The sequence below is a fragment of the Syzygium oleosum genome, unplaced genomic scaffold (assembly GCF_021117445.2).
Source record: "Syzygium oleosum isolate NSW1041296 unplaced genomic scaffold, Sole_v2.1 Sole_v2.02, whole genome shotgun sequence".
Classification (NCBI taxonomy): domain Eukaryota; kingdom Viridiplantae; phylum Streptophyta; class Magnoliopsida; order Myrtales; family Myrtaceae; genus Syzygium; species Syzygium oleosum.
The window spans coordinates 17,664,984-17,683,330 of NW_026607486.1; the positions used below are offsets into that span (position 1 = coordinate 17,664,984).

An 18,347-nucleotide genomic window follows, 5' to 3' on the forward strand; every position below is an offset into this window, starting at 1 on the left:
TTGCAAAGATCTAATATCCATCTTTTCATCTATAATATGATATACCACTAGTTCGATCAATTTTATAAAATGATGATGGATCATTAAAACTGCCACTTGAATGGATCTTAATCTATACTATTATGTTAAGTAAATAGAACCTAATACTTTTAAGGCACCCCAATCATTTTATTTAGCCTCAAAACATCCTTCAATATATATTTTACAAACATTTTCTCCATAAAAAGATTTGAAATCTTGAAATATTTCTCCCTTTCCATATGATGGGTTTTATAATTTTGGGCCGCCCATGTTGGGCTAACCCAGTCCATTAGACATGAAAGAGCCCATGGGAGAGAGATAACCGTCGAGGCAGTTATTTGTGAAAACTGCAACAAGAACAAAAGAATGAGGTAGAAGGTGAAGTACGTTCTGAAAATTTGACATTCATTCTCACAACAAAGAAAAAAAACCTCTCACTCAAAAAGAAATAGGGCTCTCACTCGACGATTGAAGAATTGTACTCTCTTGGATTGCAATCGGAGCATTTAATCCGTGGAAAACAAGGTACGTCCTTCTTGATGATGTACTTTTAAACGATCGGTGATTCAAGTTTCAACTGGGTATGTTTCCGCATATGTTTATAGTGTTACTCGTTAGTTTGAGAATTTCGTCGTTTAGGAATTTGTTTCCGTTTTTCCGCATTTTGTTTAGGAATCTGTTTCCAACACCATATATATTTATGCAAATTTTTGGTGCCGTGTGTTTTTATTAGAAACACGCTTTTCTTTTTATAATGGAAAAATACTACTTTTCATCTATTTACTTTCACCTTTTTTATTAATCAAGCCCTTGTATTTTTAATTTCTCTAAATAATTTTTTTCAATTTTTCTAATCAAGTCCCTCTGGCAGTAGATCCAACTAAAGCGGGCATAGATAGGTTTGAAACGTGATGCGCATAATATGTAGCAAATGTGGATGCCGACGCAAACGCCATCGTCAAAAAGTTTAGTAAATATAAATAATGCATCGGAATCTGATATGCATGTAATGAAGCCAATATGGACGCCCCGCCCCCGTGGATGTCAAAATTCACCCACGATGTCACGGTCGAAGGCCACGTTACTTGGATTTAGCCGGACTTGATATCGGAAGGATCTACTTTTAAAAAAAAAGGTCATAAAAAAATAAAAAAAGGACTTGACTAAAAAAATAAATTAAAAGCATCAACACACGTTACGAAAGCAGAGTCCTGTCTTTTTTTGCAGTCCTCCGTCCCTCTTTTTTCTCGTCCGTCGTTTCTCCGTTTGTGTTCTTTGGCCCATCTGACATCCTCGTTTTTCAACTGCGTGTCTTCCTTGTCCATCTCCTCCTCCGGAGAGGAGGCAGCTAAGTCCCACTGTTCCAATCTCAAATTGTCAGCGGAACCATCCAACGGGGAGGGAGAGATCGTCAATGGACGTAGTTGCAAGTTGGGTAGGTGGTGGTTGTGGATTTTTCGCAGTCTTTCCTCACCTGTTAGGTGTATGAGATTGACAAAAGAGAGGGAAAAAATCATTAATTTTTTTGGGGGGTCTTGTCCTTCTTGTTCCATCGTCTCGCCCATGATTTTGATCCCCACTTGAAACGTTAAAAACATATTAAAAAAGAGATCTCTGTCCTCTTCTTCGTCGATCCTCTCTGTTCGCGAAGATAGAAAGGAAAGGAAGGGAAGGAAAGAAACGAGGGGCGAGGGGGCTTCTTTTTACAGCTACGCACCCGTTTTTAAGGTCTGGGGTTGATTCCTATTTCCTTCCCCTCTTCGTTGTTGTGTTGTGTTGACCCAGAGTCTCCTTTCATGTTACGGTCTTCCCATTTACGTACGTGTGCAAACGTAAACGGAAGCAACTTGGCAAGTTCTTGGTGTTTTTTTTTGGTAGTTTCAAGGGAAACCCGATTCGTCTTGCTGTTCGGTGCTCAATATAAAATCTGCATCGTGGGTTGTTCTCTTCCCTCTGTCGAAGCGGCTGCCCCTCATTCGTTCTTGTTTCGGTTAAAAAGTCAAACAGGTGGTGGGTTGGTTCGCTTTCGTTGGTGAAATTCATTTCACTGCGGCGTCTTTCCTGTCGCTGACCGGCGCATCTTTATCTTCTCTTGAATTGGGGGGGTCATTTCCCTCTTCCTGGTTGCGAGTTACTGCCGGAAAGATCTCGTCTTCTATCGTATCGCCCTTTGGTTTCATACGCGATCTTAGTTTGCGTGTTTTGATTTTGTCGGTCGATGTGATATATCTGGTTCTGGGGGATATTCGGAGTTTCGGAATCTGTCTTTTTTTTTTTTTTGTGTTTCTATCTGAAAGCTTTGAGGTATGAAAGGGAAAAGCGATTTGATGGCGCGCTCGTTCGTGTTGAACACCGGAGCGAAAATTCCGGCGATTGGATTGGGTACATGGCAGAGTGGCGGTGATCTTTGCATCGAGGCCGTAAAGACGGCATTGTCGGTGGGGTACCGGCACATCGATTGCGCTCATCTTTATGGTAATGAGATTGAAGTTGGAGATGCGTTGGCTGAAGCTTTTAAAAGCTCATCACTGAAGAGAGAGGATCTTTTCTTGACCTCCAAGCTCTACTGTAGCATGAATTCCATCAATAAGATTGAGAATTATGTTAGAGTGTCTCTCAAGAATTTAGGAGTTTCGTACTTAGATCTATATCTTATGCACTGGCCAGAAATCTCAGCATTCGGTGATGCAACCGATCCGCCTCAGAAGTTGGGAAGTGAGTATAAGCAGTTTCTCAGTAGGTTGAAGAAATCGTGGAAAGCCATGGAAGGTCTGGTTGAGTTAGGTCTTGTTAGGGCCATCGGTATCAGCAACTTTAACGTTCAACAGATCAAAGAACTGCTCAAGTTTGCCAAAATAGTTCCTGCAGTCAATCAGGTTGGCCTCCTTGATCTCATATCTTTGAAGACTTATTGTGCATAACTTGTAGTGATCTTGCTTCACAAAATAATTCTTTGTGGTGTGATGCAGTCCGCTAAGATTTCATGTTATCCGCAAATTTATCTGATGATGCGCAAAAACAGAACTATGATGCATAGAAGGTCCATGATCATTGTCAAGGTGTCACGGACAATATACTACCAATTGGGATGGTTTATGATAGCATGGGCTTAAAAGCCATTGAAACTACATAGACATACGGCATTATTTGGCAGTCGTAGGATGAAAGAATATGTCAAATTCATTTCTATTCTTCACATCATGCTATAAGTTGTCCATTTGCATGATATATACTGTTTCAAGCTCTTGTCACTTTAAGTACTCATTTAGTCTTCTGCAAAGTTTTGAATGTTGGGAAATACATCATGGTTTTGTACAAAAACCGCACTTGTATAGGGGGTACATATTCTGCGCCAAGTCGAATGATCTAGAGTCGTAGATGTATTTAGCATCTAAGGACATGTTTGGTGTCAAGTTTGGTGAATTTTCTTTATTTCAAGTGGTGCTCTGTATGAGTTAAAATGAGACTACAGACAACAAGGTGGCAACTTTCTGTTTGGTAGCCTGTTTGATGGTAGGCATCCTGGCAGTCCTTGTCCCATAGAAGCCTCAGAATGTTGGCAAGATTGCTGCGATCTCTGATTTCTGCTCTTACTGATGGCTGGCCTCATTTCTTTTAGATTCAATGTCCTCAAAAGTCTTCTTCAATTTTTTATTTCCTCTAGCGCATTAACTGCCAAGTTTACATCTAATCACTGCCATAGGGCACTAAAGTGTACTTATCTTTGAGTTTAATAACTGGGCCTGGACAGAGGACGCAGCTTTCTGTATCCTCAAGCCTCCCAAATTCCACTTTGAGGCCATGAACAAAATATACAGTTCTAAGGCCCCTTGGCATGGACTTAGAACTGTATATCTTTTAAAGTGGAATTTGGGAGGCCCCTTGGCATGGACTTAGAACTGTATATCTTTTAAAGAGCTGATTTAGCGGGTATTTATGGCTATGAACAAAAACAGTGTGGTCGATTGGCATCGTTCTCTCAAGATTGTTCTAAGAGATCTCTTGCGGCTTGATTTGAGGCAAAAACCTGACTGACTTGTGGTTTCAAATCGTGGTCTCAAAATGGATTTTAAGTGAAAAATTGTTTAGTCCCTTCACGAGTTAGAATGGTTATTCTATTCCATACACCACTCTACCGCGGGCTTTACCGACTTTAATGCATGAATGAGTTCACAAAAGCTAAAAGTTTAAATTGATGTTTCCCAGGAGAATAATTCCAGAGTTGAATTTGGTGAATCATTTCTCAATCTAACAAAAATAAGTTCTCCCTTCATGCTTTTCAAAACTGAAAATTAATTCCAGAAACCATTGCCGACAAATCTGAAGTTTTATGAATAATTTCTTGGAAATAATTTAAAAGACAGAAATATGGGTTGAACAAAATTCTGTATCTAAGATGTGGTTATTTATCCACCTGTGCCTTGTTTTACGTTTTCACTCATGTCTAACACATAAATATGATATGTATTTTCTGTATTCATTTGAAACATTGAATGTTATTTGGCTATGCATCAGTCATAGTAGCCATGATAATGAAGTTTGTTCTGATGTAAGATTGCGTTTTGTTAGATGGAGCTGCATCCATTCTGGAGGCAAGATGAACTTGTAAAATTTTGTCAGTTAAAAGGCATCCATGTGTCTGCTCACACACCTCTTGGTGTACCTAGTTCAAGTCCTGCACCATCAGATAGCGGATCAGGCGGGGAAGATGAACCTGGAACTCCCCGCATATGTTTTAGGAGGTCAAGATCGGTACATGGGCCTATGCTCAAGCTGTCTGTTGTAGCAGAAATAGCAAATAGACACAAAAAGACTCCCGAGCAGGTTTTTCTTATGTACTCTTTCTTTGTTCTTTATTTTTATTCTATGATTAGATCATGTAAATCATCCTGTTTGCTTGGCTGCACTGTAGTTAAACCATTTGCTCAATGCATAATTTGGGTCAACTTACCTTTTCACGGTGGGCAGCTTTCTGTGGCCTTCAATTTACTTCTGATACCCATCAACTATTTCTTACTCTAACCTCGTCATTTTGGTCAAACCTTTTTACCCAGATCTAACCTGAAAAGATTTTGGCTACTATCTCCTCCTTAGTTGTTTATTGGAGGAAGAACAGCAGAAGTGCCAAAAGTTGTGTACGGAGCTCATTTTGGTACCAAAAGTTTCATTTGGATCATTTAAGTGCCAAAATTTTTGAAAAACGATCACTTAAGTGCCAACTCCGGTCAGTTTGGCTGGAAATCCGACGTGGCATTTTTTTATTAATTTCTGAAGCCGATGTGGCTCGCCGGAGATACAGTCAGCACGTACAGTCAGCATTTTTTATTTTAAATAATTTTTTTCTTTTTTCCTTTTTTTTTCTTTTCTTTCTTTTTTCCTTCTTTTCTTTTTTTCTTTTTTTTCTTCTCCCTTTGGTCACCGCCGGTGACCGGAGGCCAGCCACCGGCCGCCTGGCCTCGCCCGGACGAGGCTGCCGCCGCCCGCCACAGGCGAGGCCCGGCCGACCCCTCACCTGGGCGACGGCGGGCAAGCCCCCAGGCGACGCGCCGGCGGGGCCGCTATGGCCTGGGCGAAGGCCGGCCTCGCCGGATCTGGCGAGGGGAGCCCTCGTCGGGGCTCGCCCTCACCCATGCGAGGCGAGGCCGACCTCGTCGGGGCTTGCCCGCCTCGCCCGGGCGAGGGTCGGCCGGGCCTTGTCCGGACGAGGCCAGGCGGCCGGTGGCCGGCCTCCGGTCACCGGCGGTGACCAAAGGGAGAAGAAAGAAAAGAAAAAAAGAAAAGAAAAAAAAAAAGAAAAAAAAAGAAAAGTATTTAAAAAATCGAAATATATACGTGGAAATGCCACGTAGACTAATTTTTTTTTAAAAAAATCCAACTAAGATTAAAAATTTAATTATAAATGCCATGTATTAATTTGGTCGGAATCTCTCGCCGTTAGCACCAAAGTGATCATTTTTTCTCCGATTTGGCACTTAAGTGATCCAAATGGAACTTTTGGCACCAAAGTGATCATTTTTCCTCCGATTTGGCACTTAAGTGATCCAAATGGAACTTTTGGCACCAAAGTGAGCTCCGTACATAACTTTTGGCACTTATGCTGTTCTTCCCCCGTTGTTTATTTAACTAAAACTTTTAATCCTGTGGACATTAAGTGGGGCATTGTATCATATGCAGTTTGAGATTCTAACATTTCATTTAGTGCGGAAAGTTAAATGTTTTTTGGGAGACAGGATGGACTGAAGTAAAGATAATTGTCATGGTTTTGTGACGAAGCACTTTGTAAGAAAAAAAAGCCCGAGCACCCCTTGAGGCTCTTAACTGAAAAATGGAGGGCAGACCACGTAGAAGATGGAATCTGGGTGTGTGATTAGTGTTAGGTTTCTGCAATTTCGTTGGTGTTCTCTTGCTAATAGATTGGAAAATAAGCTTCATTTTTGATGTTGTGAAAGGAATCTCCTTTGACCATCGAGGAAATGTTTTGCTCGCTTTATTCCCATCTTCTATCAAGTCCTGAGTGCTGAAGTGGATGATTAATTGGAAGCTAAGGTTGTTGCTGTATCAGTTTACTCCTTACTTAGACATAATGACATTGTGATCTTTGATTAAGCAGAATCAATAAGAAACAGAAGAATGTTGTGTGCTGCCTCCCTAGAGACGTTTTCCACTACCTTTTACTAGTGGAACATCCTACAACCTTATACCTGTAGCCCAAGGCTTGTAGTTCAGAAGCCAATACGAAACATATTTATATGGGGGATGTTTAAGTTGGTTGAATACTATTATTGTTGCCAAGACATTGTCCATCGAATGAGTACTACCTATGTTATTATTCCTCACTGAGAAGTTTTGGTGCATTCTGATATTGATTTGCTTCTCTAAAAGGGTTTTAAAGACTTGTGCTAGAGTTAGGCAATGTCTTTCATCATTCCCTTGGTTACTGACTTGCATAAATTTTCTTGTCGACATTTTGCGGAACTGGCCAATTGCAATATATGGTCGCCCTTACTTTTATGAGAAGTCCCTCTCTAAATTAAGAGTGACGTGACCCGGCTCAGTTATTCTTGTGTGGAAAACGTTCACATGGACTTGGCCTGAGTTAGATGCTAAACTTGTGATATTGGTTATATTAATCCTCAAGGAGTTCTCGAAGTTTTTTCTGTCTAACGTTTAGTAGCTTCTTGTTGCTTTTCGATAATATGGAATCGATAGCAAAAAATGACTTAGTTAACAGGTCATTGCGATATTCAGATATTTGAAGTAACTAGCTAGTCATAATCTCTATTGTTGCACAAGACTTAGAAATTTTGTCAAAACAGTGCACAGTATGCTTATGAACACTTGCTTCGAGTTCTTCGCAGATAATTGTTTAAATTTTCGACTTGTCACTATAGAGTGACTGACACGTGTTGACTGCACCTCAACAAATGAAGTGAAAGGTTTTAATCCATTTACTTTCATCTGAATCGCTATCTAACCTCGATTCTTTCGTCCAATCACTGATTCAGGTAATTTTGCGATGGGGACTGCAAAGAGGAACTAGTGTCCTGCCATGTAGCTTGAATGCCGACCGGATAAGGAAGAACATCGACATCTTCAATTGGTCACTTTCCGATAGCGAGTGGAATCGCCTGAATCAAATCCAACCGCAGGTGTGCTTATTCGGGAACGGACTCACGAACCACCTCTTAGACAGCAGCTTTCTTCCTGGGAGTGTTCCTCTTCAGTCGGTGCGGGAGATGGAAGATGACGTGGAATCGAATGTTTGATGTAATCGGTGGTTCTCACCATTCAACTTGTTTATGTCATGTAAAAGCGAAAGAATGTTGTTTTCTTATTCTGCTGAATTAGATGCTGGTGGACAAATGTTACAGACTGAGATTTTTCCGAAAATGGTGTAATACAGGAAGAATCTTCATCTACTCATGGAGCATCTGGGAGACATGATGGAAGCATGTGATGGTAGGACAATCTATGAACTCTTATTTTTTAACCTTCTGAAATCTCTGCAATTTATGGTTGGGGGATTTGCTTGTATGGTGCAAATACCAGAATCTGCAGTGAGTCAGGATTTGTAGCATGGCTGAAGAACGGAACAGTTGTGATGCCATTTAATGAGTGGGGTGTGGCAAATCCAAACTGGAAAACTGTTGAAAACACAAGCGGAAATTCAGGCTTGCGACATTCAGAAAGATAATCATCAAATGAAGGTGATATAAGCAAACAAGTTCCGGAAATGTATTTTTGCAAATTATAAATTGATAAAATATAGGAAGGAGGGTAAAATGACAGTGTTATGATATTTGACTTAAGAAATTTTGAATACTAATAATGCAAGGAGATCATACAAGCAAAAGTTTGATATTTTTTATTGCTTAAGATGATATGACAACATTCATATGAGCAATCTCACACCTAAAGTTTTGCAATGAAATTTGGAGATAGAATGATCCTACATGATTTTGTGAGATTATATTCCATCGTCTTGAATATAAAAACTTTTTCTCGACCAACTATCAAATTAAATTTTTTCGCTTCAATTCATGGACCAGTTCAGTATTTTCAAAAGCAACTCGTGATTCATATGCTTATATTATGCACTACTAGCAAATGCGGAGAGGGTTTCTTGAAAGTGAAAAATCGACATTTGAAAAATTTGCAATTTGATTGTTTATATGTATGTGCATGGTAAGAGAAAAATATTTCAGAGATCGAATTTCATCCATCATGTTGTTTATAAAATAGAAATGATTAATTTTTTATAATTAAAATATATGAGAGAAAATAGAGTTATTATTTTAAGAATTTGCCATTGACAAAATCTTTGTAAAATAGCCAATATTTTGAGAAAGTAAAAAAAAAAGAATGGAGTAAAATAGATTATCTTATATATATATTCTAATACTTCTTCTTTAAAAAAAAAAAAAGTCACCTTCTTCTTCCTCGTATCATCATCATAACTTGGCAACTTCGAGATATGACGACGATTGTTTTCGAACAATCCCATGTTTACTGATTTCCCTCTCTTCGTCTCCGACAACGCTCGTCGATCTCTGTTTGGATCTCTCCTCAGGTTTTTGGATTGGCAGGCGATTCGATGATTCATCATCGTCTTGCGGTTTCGGATGATTGGTTGCTGGGTGAGTTTGAATTTCTCCTTCCGGGGCTTCAAATAGTGTCGATTCCATGTGCTTTTCATTCTTTGATTTCTTTAAACTTTTGGGCTGTTGGGATCAGTGTTTCGGATAGCCGCGGAAGGAAAAAACGTCTCCTTTCTTCGTTTCTTGTTTTTCCCTCTTTGAGTTTCAATGAAGGCAACCAGCTGCATCGTTCGGTGAGCTTCACTGGCCGTGGTGAGGCCGATATACATGCAGGATGGCGGTAGAGCATCTAAAGCATTTTCCGCGATGCCATGAAATCCTTTGATTTTCTTGAAGAAAATGTTTGAGATTTGCTTTGTAGATATCCCCCAGAGGCCAACCTGTTCGAGATGTTTTTAGTAACTTGAGACAACCAAGTCCAACTCACTTCCTCTTCTCTTATAGAGGGTGTGGCACTCTGTCTTTCCTGACCAGAATTTATGCAGCTCAGGAAATCAATTCTGCCCATTTTGCTGCTATGATTTATAAGTTTGTCGGGTTTTTAGAAATGTCGCTTCCCTGCAACTTTGTGTCGCAACTATTGGTTTTCCATAGGGTTTTAGTCGCTGTGCCGTGGCATTTTAAACTGAAATGCGTCTTTCTTGCGCGAAGTTAGTTCACCATTGGGTTAAGCATAAGATTGAGAGGTCCTTTTATTCTTGATAGGAGTCTTGCGAGAATTATCCCGGTGAAGAGTGAAGATGGCTGGAGCTGCTCCAAATGAGGGAACTAGGAGGCGGTTGCCGAGGTGGATGGTGGCGCCACCTGCGAATGACCAAGCAAGGGAGTCTAGTTGTAAGGACGGTAACACTGATAAAATAAACGAAGGGGTAGTTTCACCTCAACGGACTAATTCAAAGAGTTTGACAAAACAGCCTAAAAGGGCATCCTCGCTTCAGGAAAAGAATTTGTCAAAAGTCGGTGGATTTGGTCTCGTGGAATGCGGAAGGAAGAGAAGGAAAAGAAGGGCGAGCGAACAAGAAGACGGTTCTGATGTCAGTACGCATGAAATTGTTGAGGATAAAAAGGAGCGCAGAAGGGGAAGGAGGAAAGCTCAAGATTCAGTTTTTGAAAAAAGAAGGAAAACAAAAAGTCTTGTTGCTGAAGGTGTTGAGGAACATGCTACCTTTGCTAGTGATGATGATGTTGAACTTACTGTTGAAGATCTTATGAGCATTGCTGAAGAGGTAATTTTCTTTGTTCCTTCCCCTGAGAAAAACTCTCTTTTCCCATGGTCTAGGATTTTTTACTTTGTAGGAAGTTGCTCATGCTTTTTCTTTCCATGCTATTATTGCAAGGAATTGCATTCCAGACTGTCATACATGCAGAATACAGGCTGCAGAATCAAGCATATTTTCTTGCAAAGGAGTCATTCAAGGCTCAATACTTTTTTGTGTGTCTTAATGCATAAAAAATAATTGAGAGCATCCAAGCTATTACCATCAGAAGATGAGACCCTTCTTTAGTGTTGTGCCTAATTAGCTCTGTATACTTGGGTAGTTCAATAATGCCAGTGTTCTTCTTTAGGGTCTTTATCCGTGGGTCCTGGGCCTCTCGCAATCCTTTCAACGTTGGCTTTTCGAGTGATGTCTCCTTGACGAGTGAGGGCACAAACTCAAATTTAAATTCGCTGTAGTTCTCCTCATCTTCAGGGTTCGCTAAAACATCTTGATCACCTTCGCAGGACCAATGAATCACAGCCTCTCTCACTGCATTCCAACAGCATTAACTGCAATACATCATGAAACAGAAGAATTTTAAACAATGCGTATTTTTTTTTGGTCAAAAAATGTCACGTAATTGAATGAATGAAATTTGGAAGGTTAATGAATGAATGCCTTTTTGCAGATCATTGCATCTAATAAGGATGTTGAGCAGCAAAAACAACACCTTGGAAGATCAGAGACACCAATGAGAGCCTCAGGCAATGTTCAACAATATTCTGTTGATGCCGTTGCTGATCCTAATGAAATTCTTGATGATGCAAAGCACACTAAGAACAATTCAGCTGGAGTTCCGACCGGTGAAGACATTGTTGTCGGTATCAAGAGAACAGGTGATCCTGCTCAGGATATGTTAGATCTCTTTCTGGGTCCCTGGCTGAGGAAGCCCGTAGAGGAAGAGAAAATGAGTCAATTTGTTGCGGATGAAGTGATTCCGATGCAGGATCAAGAGAAGCAAAGCCACAGCGTTGTTATCGTAGAAGCTGTATCCCCATTGAAAAAGAAGAGCAGTCTCAAGGACAAAGTGGCAATGTTCTTTTAATGAAGACGAGCTCTGAGGCTATACTGAAGGACTGGGTTTTGTAAATCCAACCCCTCAGCTCTTGGGTTGCAATTGCAAAGATCTCATGTTATTTGTACAGTAATGTGTATCCCATGTTCAAGCATATACTGCTTTTGCAGAAAATGTGTATGTACTAGCATTGTGAGCTCCGTAAATGGAATGAAAGCATCACACAAGAATGTAATTGACTTAATTTATTGTTACGAGACATGTTTAAAGAGCATACACGGTAGACTTTTCGCCAGAAGCATCACTTTGAGTAAAACAAAGACTTGCAATGGATGATGGATTGACCCATTTGAGTTATAAAATATGATAGCTGGAAGAACAATTTATGGAACCATACAGCTTGTTTACTTGTATGTGTCGGCAATTGAGGAAGATTACAACAAGACCGACACTAAAGTAGGCAAACACTTGAACCTTTATCAAGGAGCGAGGGGGTGATCGTGTTATGTCACTTCAAAAAAATCAAGTAATGCTTAACCACTGCGATCTCATTATTCACGACAAAATTTGACTGCACAAGCGTTCCCCAAGTCCTGCACACGTAGTGAAGAAGACAATGGAACGTGCGCAGATAAACAAAATTGCACACATGCATGCATAATTGCTGTCCCACGTGCTCATAGGCTATATCTCCAGCCAAAGCATAATAACAATAATCAACTTCAAAGTCTGTCTTGGGCGCCCTAAATCCAACTGCCCAAAGTAGAAGCTTCATTCTTTGTCCTAACATCATTGGCATGCGACGCATGTTTGGTCGGTCTGCAGATGCAAAAGCAATATCGTGTTAGAATCCTGTCCATGTATCAACAACATGTCAAAAACTACTTGAACGACTTGTTTATCAACCAACCTTGGATAAGAAGAATGTCGTACTGAAGTCGCCAGCTACTCCGAGGCTGTTCCTTTTATATTTGTCTAAAGTAGGATAAGAGAGAGAATCGATGTGACTGACACATGGATGCATAATCACTGTCCCACATGCTCATAGGCTATTTCTCTGGTCAAGGCATCGCAACAATAATCCACTTCAAATTCTGCCTCGGCATCTCCCTAACTCCAACTGCCCAAAGTAGAAGCTTGATTCTTTGTGCTAGCATCATTGGCATGTGACGCATGCTTGCTCGGTCTGCAATTGCAAAAGCAACATCCTGTTGGATTCCTGTCCTTGTACCAACAATATGTTAAAAAATACTTGAACGACTTGTATATCAACCAACCTTGGAAACGAAGAATGTCGTACCGAAGTCGCCAACTATTCCAAGGCTGTTCCGTCTATATTTGTCTAGAGTAGGGGAAGAGAAAGAATCGGTGTGAATGAGCGATTTGATCATTGAATAGGATGCAGATGTAGAATCCTCAGTCCATGTGTTCTAGGGGTTCCGCAATTCCCGGAGAGAGAAATTGGAGAGAGAGATGTATCTGATGTAGTTCCTTCATCAAAGTCGGCGTCAGTCATGGCAAGACGACAGTAGCTGAAACTGAAAATACCTAGCATCATTGGCATCAGAGTAACAAGATCTGCATTCAATATACATGCAATTCACAAGAATAGTAATCCCATCAACACTGGTCAATACATTGTCTAGTCAAAAACAAAACAGGGATACATGATACTAAATATAGGTCATCGGAATTCGAGAAAAATGTGGTCGAGACCTGGTGTGGTAGGAAAACATATATCGAGATATAAAAATGAAATTAGCTACCTGTCATGCCAAGTTGGATAGCATTTTGTGATAGCCGCTGGAGCACAATCTTCTCTCTGAAAGTAGTGAGGTAGTAAGCGTTAACAAACAAGGGAGATTCAAGCCATCATCTGCAGGAAGTAAACATGGGACATGTCTTACATAACTGGAAGAGAAACTTACTTGTACTCTACAATGAAGCCATGCTTCCACAAGAACAGGTTAAATAAATTCGCCCCATGTTGACAACATCAAGGTCAAATTATCTTCAATTAGGTATCATTTCCTGCTCCGACAACTCGTATATTTTATCTTTCTCATGGCAATCACCAAATCCTCTCGCCAATGGTTTGCATTTCCATCCCAAGATGAAAAACCCCTCGTTTTTAGATCAGCCAAAAGTGTTTCAGCATTAATTGCACTACCCTTGGTAGAAATGGCATTTATTAGACTTGTGTATGTTGTACAGTTTGGAAGGAGACCCTGATTTTTCATCTCCTTGTATAACTCAACTGCAGAAATCACATGACCACCAGCACAGAGGCCTTTAATAAGAACATTGTAGGTGACAACATCAAGCCTTATGCCAGAGTGTTCCATGATACTCCTTAACTCCAAGGCCCCTTCAATATCAAAATTTGCACACGACATATGCATCAGAGTAGTGAAGGTAGCAGGAGTAGGGATGAGACGCATCCTAATCATGTGATGAAGGACTAACTTTGCTTCCTCAATCTTCCCACAGTGTGCAAGTCCTCTAACTATTGCACTTTCGGCAACAACAGGAGGAACAACACCAAGTTCCTTCATCTCATCCTTTAACTTGAATGCTGCTCGTACATTCCCTGCTTTACACATGCAACTAACTAAACGTATATATTGCTTGTAAGAAGGAGCATACCCTTTTTTCAGCATTTCATGCATAATAGTGTAGGAAGTATTAAAATCTGACTTCTTGTGCAGACCATCGATAATGGATTGGTAAGTATCAAGGTCATCATACCCAAGAATAATCATCACATCAACCATATCAAGTGCCATTCCCATCCGACCACGTTCACAGCACTTGCTTATAAGCATATTGAACGTAAGTCGATCAGGTATGATGCCCTCGACAAACATCTTTTTCAAAACTTTAATTCCAATTTCCAGCAGACCTGACTTGCAAAGACCAAGAATCAGAGAATGCCATGTCCATTTGTCAGGCTTAAAACCTTTATTGGTGATTAATTTGTGTATTCTAAAGCACATCCCCAGTTCCCTTTTCTTTGAGTACCCATGCAAGAGAATATTGTACGTGGCCAAATTTGGATACAGATTGTTTCTCCTCATCATTGAAACACAAGCAATTGCCCTCCCCATTTTTCCCATCCTTGAATATCCATCTAACATCACATTGAAAACAATTGTGTCAGGGTGGAAACCACTTTTTACTATCTCTTCATAGTAATAGGAAGCCGTTTTTCCTTGCCCTTCCTTGAAAAGAGCATCAATCAGGCACGTATACAAGACCATGTTTGGGATAGGAATTCCCAGTCTAACAGCTGACTGAAGTAGAATAATGGCAGCAACTATCCTGCGCTTCCTGCAAAAACCAGCAATAAGACTTGAATATGTGTGATTGTCAGGCAGCACACCATTCTTCACCATTCCATGATAAAGAGCTAATGCTTCCTGAAGATTTCCACGTTCACTCAACTCTTGTATCAATGAGTTGTAGACTAGAGTATCCGCAGAAGATAGTATAAGTCCGACTTTAATAAGGAGTTTCTTCGCTTCTTCCGCATGTCCTGCTTTGCACAGTCCTTTGAGGAGACTCGCATAAGTAAAGGGGCTTGGAGGATATCCTGATTTGATCATTTCATCACAAAGTGAAAACGCTTTCATCCAATGTCCCTTATTTGCATGTCCATTGATCAGACAATCGAACGACACGGAATCAGGATCTAGACCGATGCGACACATATGCTGCGTGAAGCACTCTGCCTCTTCCATTTTTCCACTTCTGCAAAGAGAAGCAATTAAGGCAGTACATGTTAAATGGTCTGCTTCGTAGCCACAACAGTTCATTACTGCATACAGTCTCAATGCCTCCATGACATTTCCTTGTTTGCAAAAATAGTGGATAAGTGTTTGTAAAATGACACTATTCGGTAGAACCTTTGATCTATACATCTTAGAGATGACCTCCTTCGTAACCTTTATCTTCCCAACCCGACATAATCCACTCACGAGCACTGAATATGTAAGTAAATCAGGGGTTAAACCATCTTTTAGCATCTCCTCAAACAATTCAATAGCTTCAGCAAGCAACGCTTTCCTGCAAAATCCATCAATCAACATGGTATATGGAATCTGACCAACAGTAATACCATTCCTCCTCATCTGATCAAGACAACTTCTTGCCATACTGAATTGTGCGTGCTTGCATAAACCATTCAAAAGAGCCCCATAACAAGTTTCATTAGGTGTCAACCCTTCTTTTTCCATCTTCATCAAAACATTCATTGCTTCGTGAAACTTTTCTTCTTGGCAAAGCCCATCAATCAAAGCAGTGTAAGTAATACAATTAGGAGAAAGTTTAGAACTAGACATTTCATCCAGAACACGAGTAGCAATTGCAGTCTTCCCCTCCCTGATAAACCCACGGATAAGAGTATTGTAAGTGACTGCATTAGGGTCTATCAACATCTTCCTCATCTTTTTCAATAGTAAATAGCCCTTTGAACTCATATTTTTCCTACACAAACCATCGATAAGTATGTTGAATGTGAAGACATCTGCTTTAATACCCTTGCCATCCATATTTTCAATAAGCTGAAGAGCCAACCTATACATTCCCTTTTTGCAATACCAATTGAGTAGAGTGTTGTAAGTAACAATGGTAGGGTGACAACCACTTTCTTCCATCTTTCTCAATAGAAAACCAGCTTTCTTTAGCTTGCCCTCTGCACACAGCTCATTGATCAAGACATTAAAAGTTGCAACATCAGGACGAATTTCATTCTCAAGAATATCACTGAAGAATGACCATATTGACCCAGCGGCTTTGTCCTTTGCCATTGCAGCCAAGACCTTATTACAAGTACCGACTGAAGGTTTAAATCCCCTATAAATAATCAAATAGAAGACCTGCAGAGCATCTCCAATCATTCCTTCTCCAAGATAAACCCTCATGAGAATGTCAAAAACTGAAGGATTAGAATTACAAAGAGGATATGTGTCCATTAAGGTAATAAATACCGAGCTTGGACCCTCACCCATCCGCGTTAACTGTCTCAAAATCGATTTTGCAGAGTCATGCATCCTAGCCCTGACAAGTATATGAGCCGTAACAGACAAAATATGGGTGAGATGGCCTAACTCCAGGCCAGGTTGTCTGATGACCCAGTCGAGGAACCTCAGAGCCAGCCTTCCATGAACCGGTCTTAGCGCGGCCAACCTATATCCCATGTAGTTCAACGATTCCCAACGATCTATAGTTAGGAAAGTGTATATACTCTTCTCCATATCTCTTCCTGATTTTTCATTTTCAGTAAGAAAACAATTAGTCATGCACCATGAGTCCATGCACAAAATGACAGCAAACCAGTGCACTCACCGAAAGCCGATCTTTTGCTCAGGTCCCCGTTCTTGCCATAGTGAGCCCATCTCTTTGGGACACACCCGGAGACATCCTGAAAAGAATATGCTCTGGACGTCGCTCCGTTAGTGAGTGACCCAGAGAACCTTTTGGCAGTCGAACAGCGCAGGCTCGGAGGCAATGATGGCATCAGTAAGCTAAGACTGGAGCACAAACACTACCATTTTCGGGACAAGATTCTATACTGTCCCCACAACAGACTAGCACAGGAACCCTGCAACACACAAAAGACAACAACCCGGAAGCACCCGGGAGGCTGATGCGTGAAAACCTTGCAGAGGCATTTCGTCAAACACGCGGTCGGCACTCCAGACCTGCGCGATGCACCAACTACAGCACAGGTAGAGAGAGAGAGAGAGAGAGAGAGAGAGAGAGCTAGCTCACTGTGTGCCATGGATCATGATGCAGCGTAGGAGGTGAAAGCTTGGTCTTGCTGTTTCGTCAGGATTGATGAATCGATTTTGGTCGCAGTAGCGAGCGAGCGAGTTCGTAACAGCGAAGAACTTTGTCGAAGTCACCAAAATTTTTCCATTCAGCTCTCTGATTAAATAATGAATGGTTTAAAAAAATATTTTTTAAAATATTACTTATATAGCTCAAAATAATTAATCAATAAAAAAAATTATTATTGATAATAATTTATATCTAACCATTTTCATGAATCATGAAATTTTTTTTTTAATTTTTTAAGAGATATAAATAATAATTTTTAGGAAAAATATTTTATAAATTATTCATTTTCTACAAAACAAACGAAATCCAAGTAGTAGAATAAATAATAACAAGAACTGAATTGTTTTAATCCACTCTCTAACTTTTACTCTGTATATTGTAGAGGACGAGAGTCAAGCTCCACATCTGTGATACTAGCGTCCACACTTCTGAATCCTTTTATCAGCTGGGTTGCATGCCTATTGACGATAATTATAAAGATTGTATATTTGAAATCTAGACTCACAATGAAATGAATTGACCTCTACATGAATTTCGAATTGCATCATGAATTAGAAGATGACTTAATCGTTTAGTTCGATAGATGAAGACTACACATTCGATAAACGACAAACTTATATCTAAGCCTGATCGATTTGATATTTCCTGAGCACAAGAATCATTGTGAGATTCGGGGTACTTGGACCCATCAACCAATGTCCGATGCATCATTTCTCCAATCCATTCAAACTTAATAACCTCGTTCATTTGTTTTAATTCAGGCTCAACTTGAAATCCAACAAGAACACCAAAGATACATTCGTGACCTCATTCTCGATTCTGTCACTATTAGCTATGTTCAAATCTATTGTCCCCGTTCCTTCTTTTCTCTCTTTTCCTCCTGATAGGGAGTGGTGAAGAATGGACACTTCTGTAGTACTTCTAGTGAAACGTGCAGTAACATCACTTGCCGTAATCGCAATATGCCGTACAATCTACTTATCACATCGGTACAAAATCGGGTAACCAATCGATACACTAAAGTACCTTAGGATTTCCAAAAACGATCCAAATACTCTAAAAAGGGGGAGTGATATAGATTTACAAAGTCACAAAATAGGGAAACAAAGGGCA

At 40.2% G+C, this 18,347-nt stretch overlaps 3 protein-coding genes across 8 annotated transcripts; 2 read left to right on the forward strand and 1 right to left on the reverse strand.

Annotated features, from left to right (window-relative positions):
- The first annotated feature begins 1,718 nt into the window (after positions 1 to 1,718).
- Positions 1,719 to 7,940, forward strand: LOC115670271 (NADPH-dependent aldo-keto reductase, chloroplastic-like). Its single transcript, XM_030591506.2, has 3 exons — positions 1,719 to 2,897; positions 4,591 to 4,845; positions 7,527 to 7,940. The coding sequence occupies exons 1-3, from the start codon at positions 2,328 to 2,330 to the stop codon at positions 7,785 to 7,787; spliced, it is 1,086 nt and encodes a 361-aa protein (XP_030447366.1). The 5' UTR covers positions 1,719 to 2,327; the 3' UTR covers positions 7,788 to 7,940.
- A 148-nt stretch (positions 7,941 to 8,088) lies between these two features.
- LOC115668781 (uncharacterized) lies at positions 8,089 to 11,667 on the forward strand. 4 transcript variants are annotated; one of them, XM_056309003.1, is made up of 4 exons: positions 8,089 to 8,228; positions 9,092 to 9,158; positions 9,825 to 10,345; positions 11,007 to 11,667. In XM_056309003.1, the coding sequence occupies exons 3-4, from the start codon at positions 9,860 to 9,862 to the stop codon at positions 11,421 to 11,423; spliced, it is 903 nt and encodes a 300-aa protein (XP_056164978.1). In that variant the 5' UTR covers positions 8,089 to 8,228; positions 9,092 to 9,158; positions 9,825 to 9,859; the 3' UTR covers positions 11,424 to 11,667. The 4 variants fall into 4 exon arrangements, with proteins under 4 accessions (XP_056164978.1, XP_056164979.1, XP_030446057.1 ...); XM_056309004.1 differs by lacking the exon at positions 9,092 to 9,158 and having other exon boundaries at positions 8,097 to 8,228; XM_030590197.2 differs by lacking the exon at positions 8,089 to 8,228 and having other exon boundaries at positions 8,955 to 9,158.
- A 253-nt stretch (positions 11,668 to 11,920) lies between these two features.
- On the reverse strand, positions 11,921 to 17,312 carry LOC115668542 (pentatricopeptide repeat-containing protein At5g55840). 3 transcript variants are annotated; one of them, XM_056309000.1, is made up of 7 exons: positions 17,166 to 17,312; positions 16,740 to 16,995; positions 13,322 to 16,656; positions 13,160 to 13,215; positions 12,671 to 12,971; positions 12,304 to 12,579; positions 11,921 to 12,212 (listed from the first exon to the last, which is right to left on the reverse strand). In XM_056309000.1, exons 2-3 carry the CDS (start codon positions 16,909 to 16,911, stop codon positions 13,418 to 13,420), a joined length of 3,411 nt encoding a protein of 1,136 aa, XP_056164975.1. In that variant the 5' UTR covers positions 16,912 to 16,995; positions 17,166 to 17,312; the 3' UTR covers positions 11,921 to 12,212; positions 12,304 to 12,579; positions 12,671 to 12,971; positions 13,160 to 13,215; positions 13,322 to 13,417. The 3 variants fall into 3 exon arrangements, with proteins under 3 accessions (XP_056164975.1, XP_056164976.1, XP_056164977.1); XM_056309001.1 differs by having other exon boundaries at positions 16,740 to 17,095; positions 17,166 to 17,308; XM_056309002.1 differs by lacking the exon at positions 17,166 to 17,312 and having other exon boundaries at positions 13,322 to 16,580; positions 16,740 to 16,937.
- Positions 17,313 to 18,347: the final 1,035 nt, after the last annotated feature.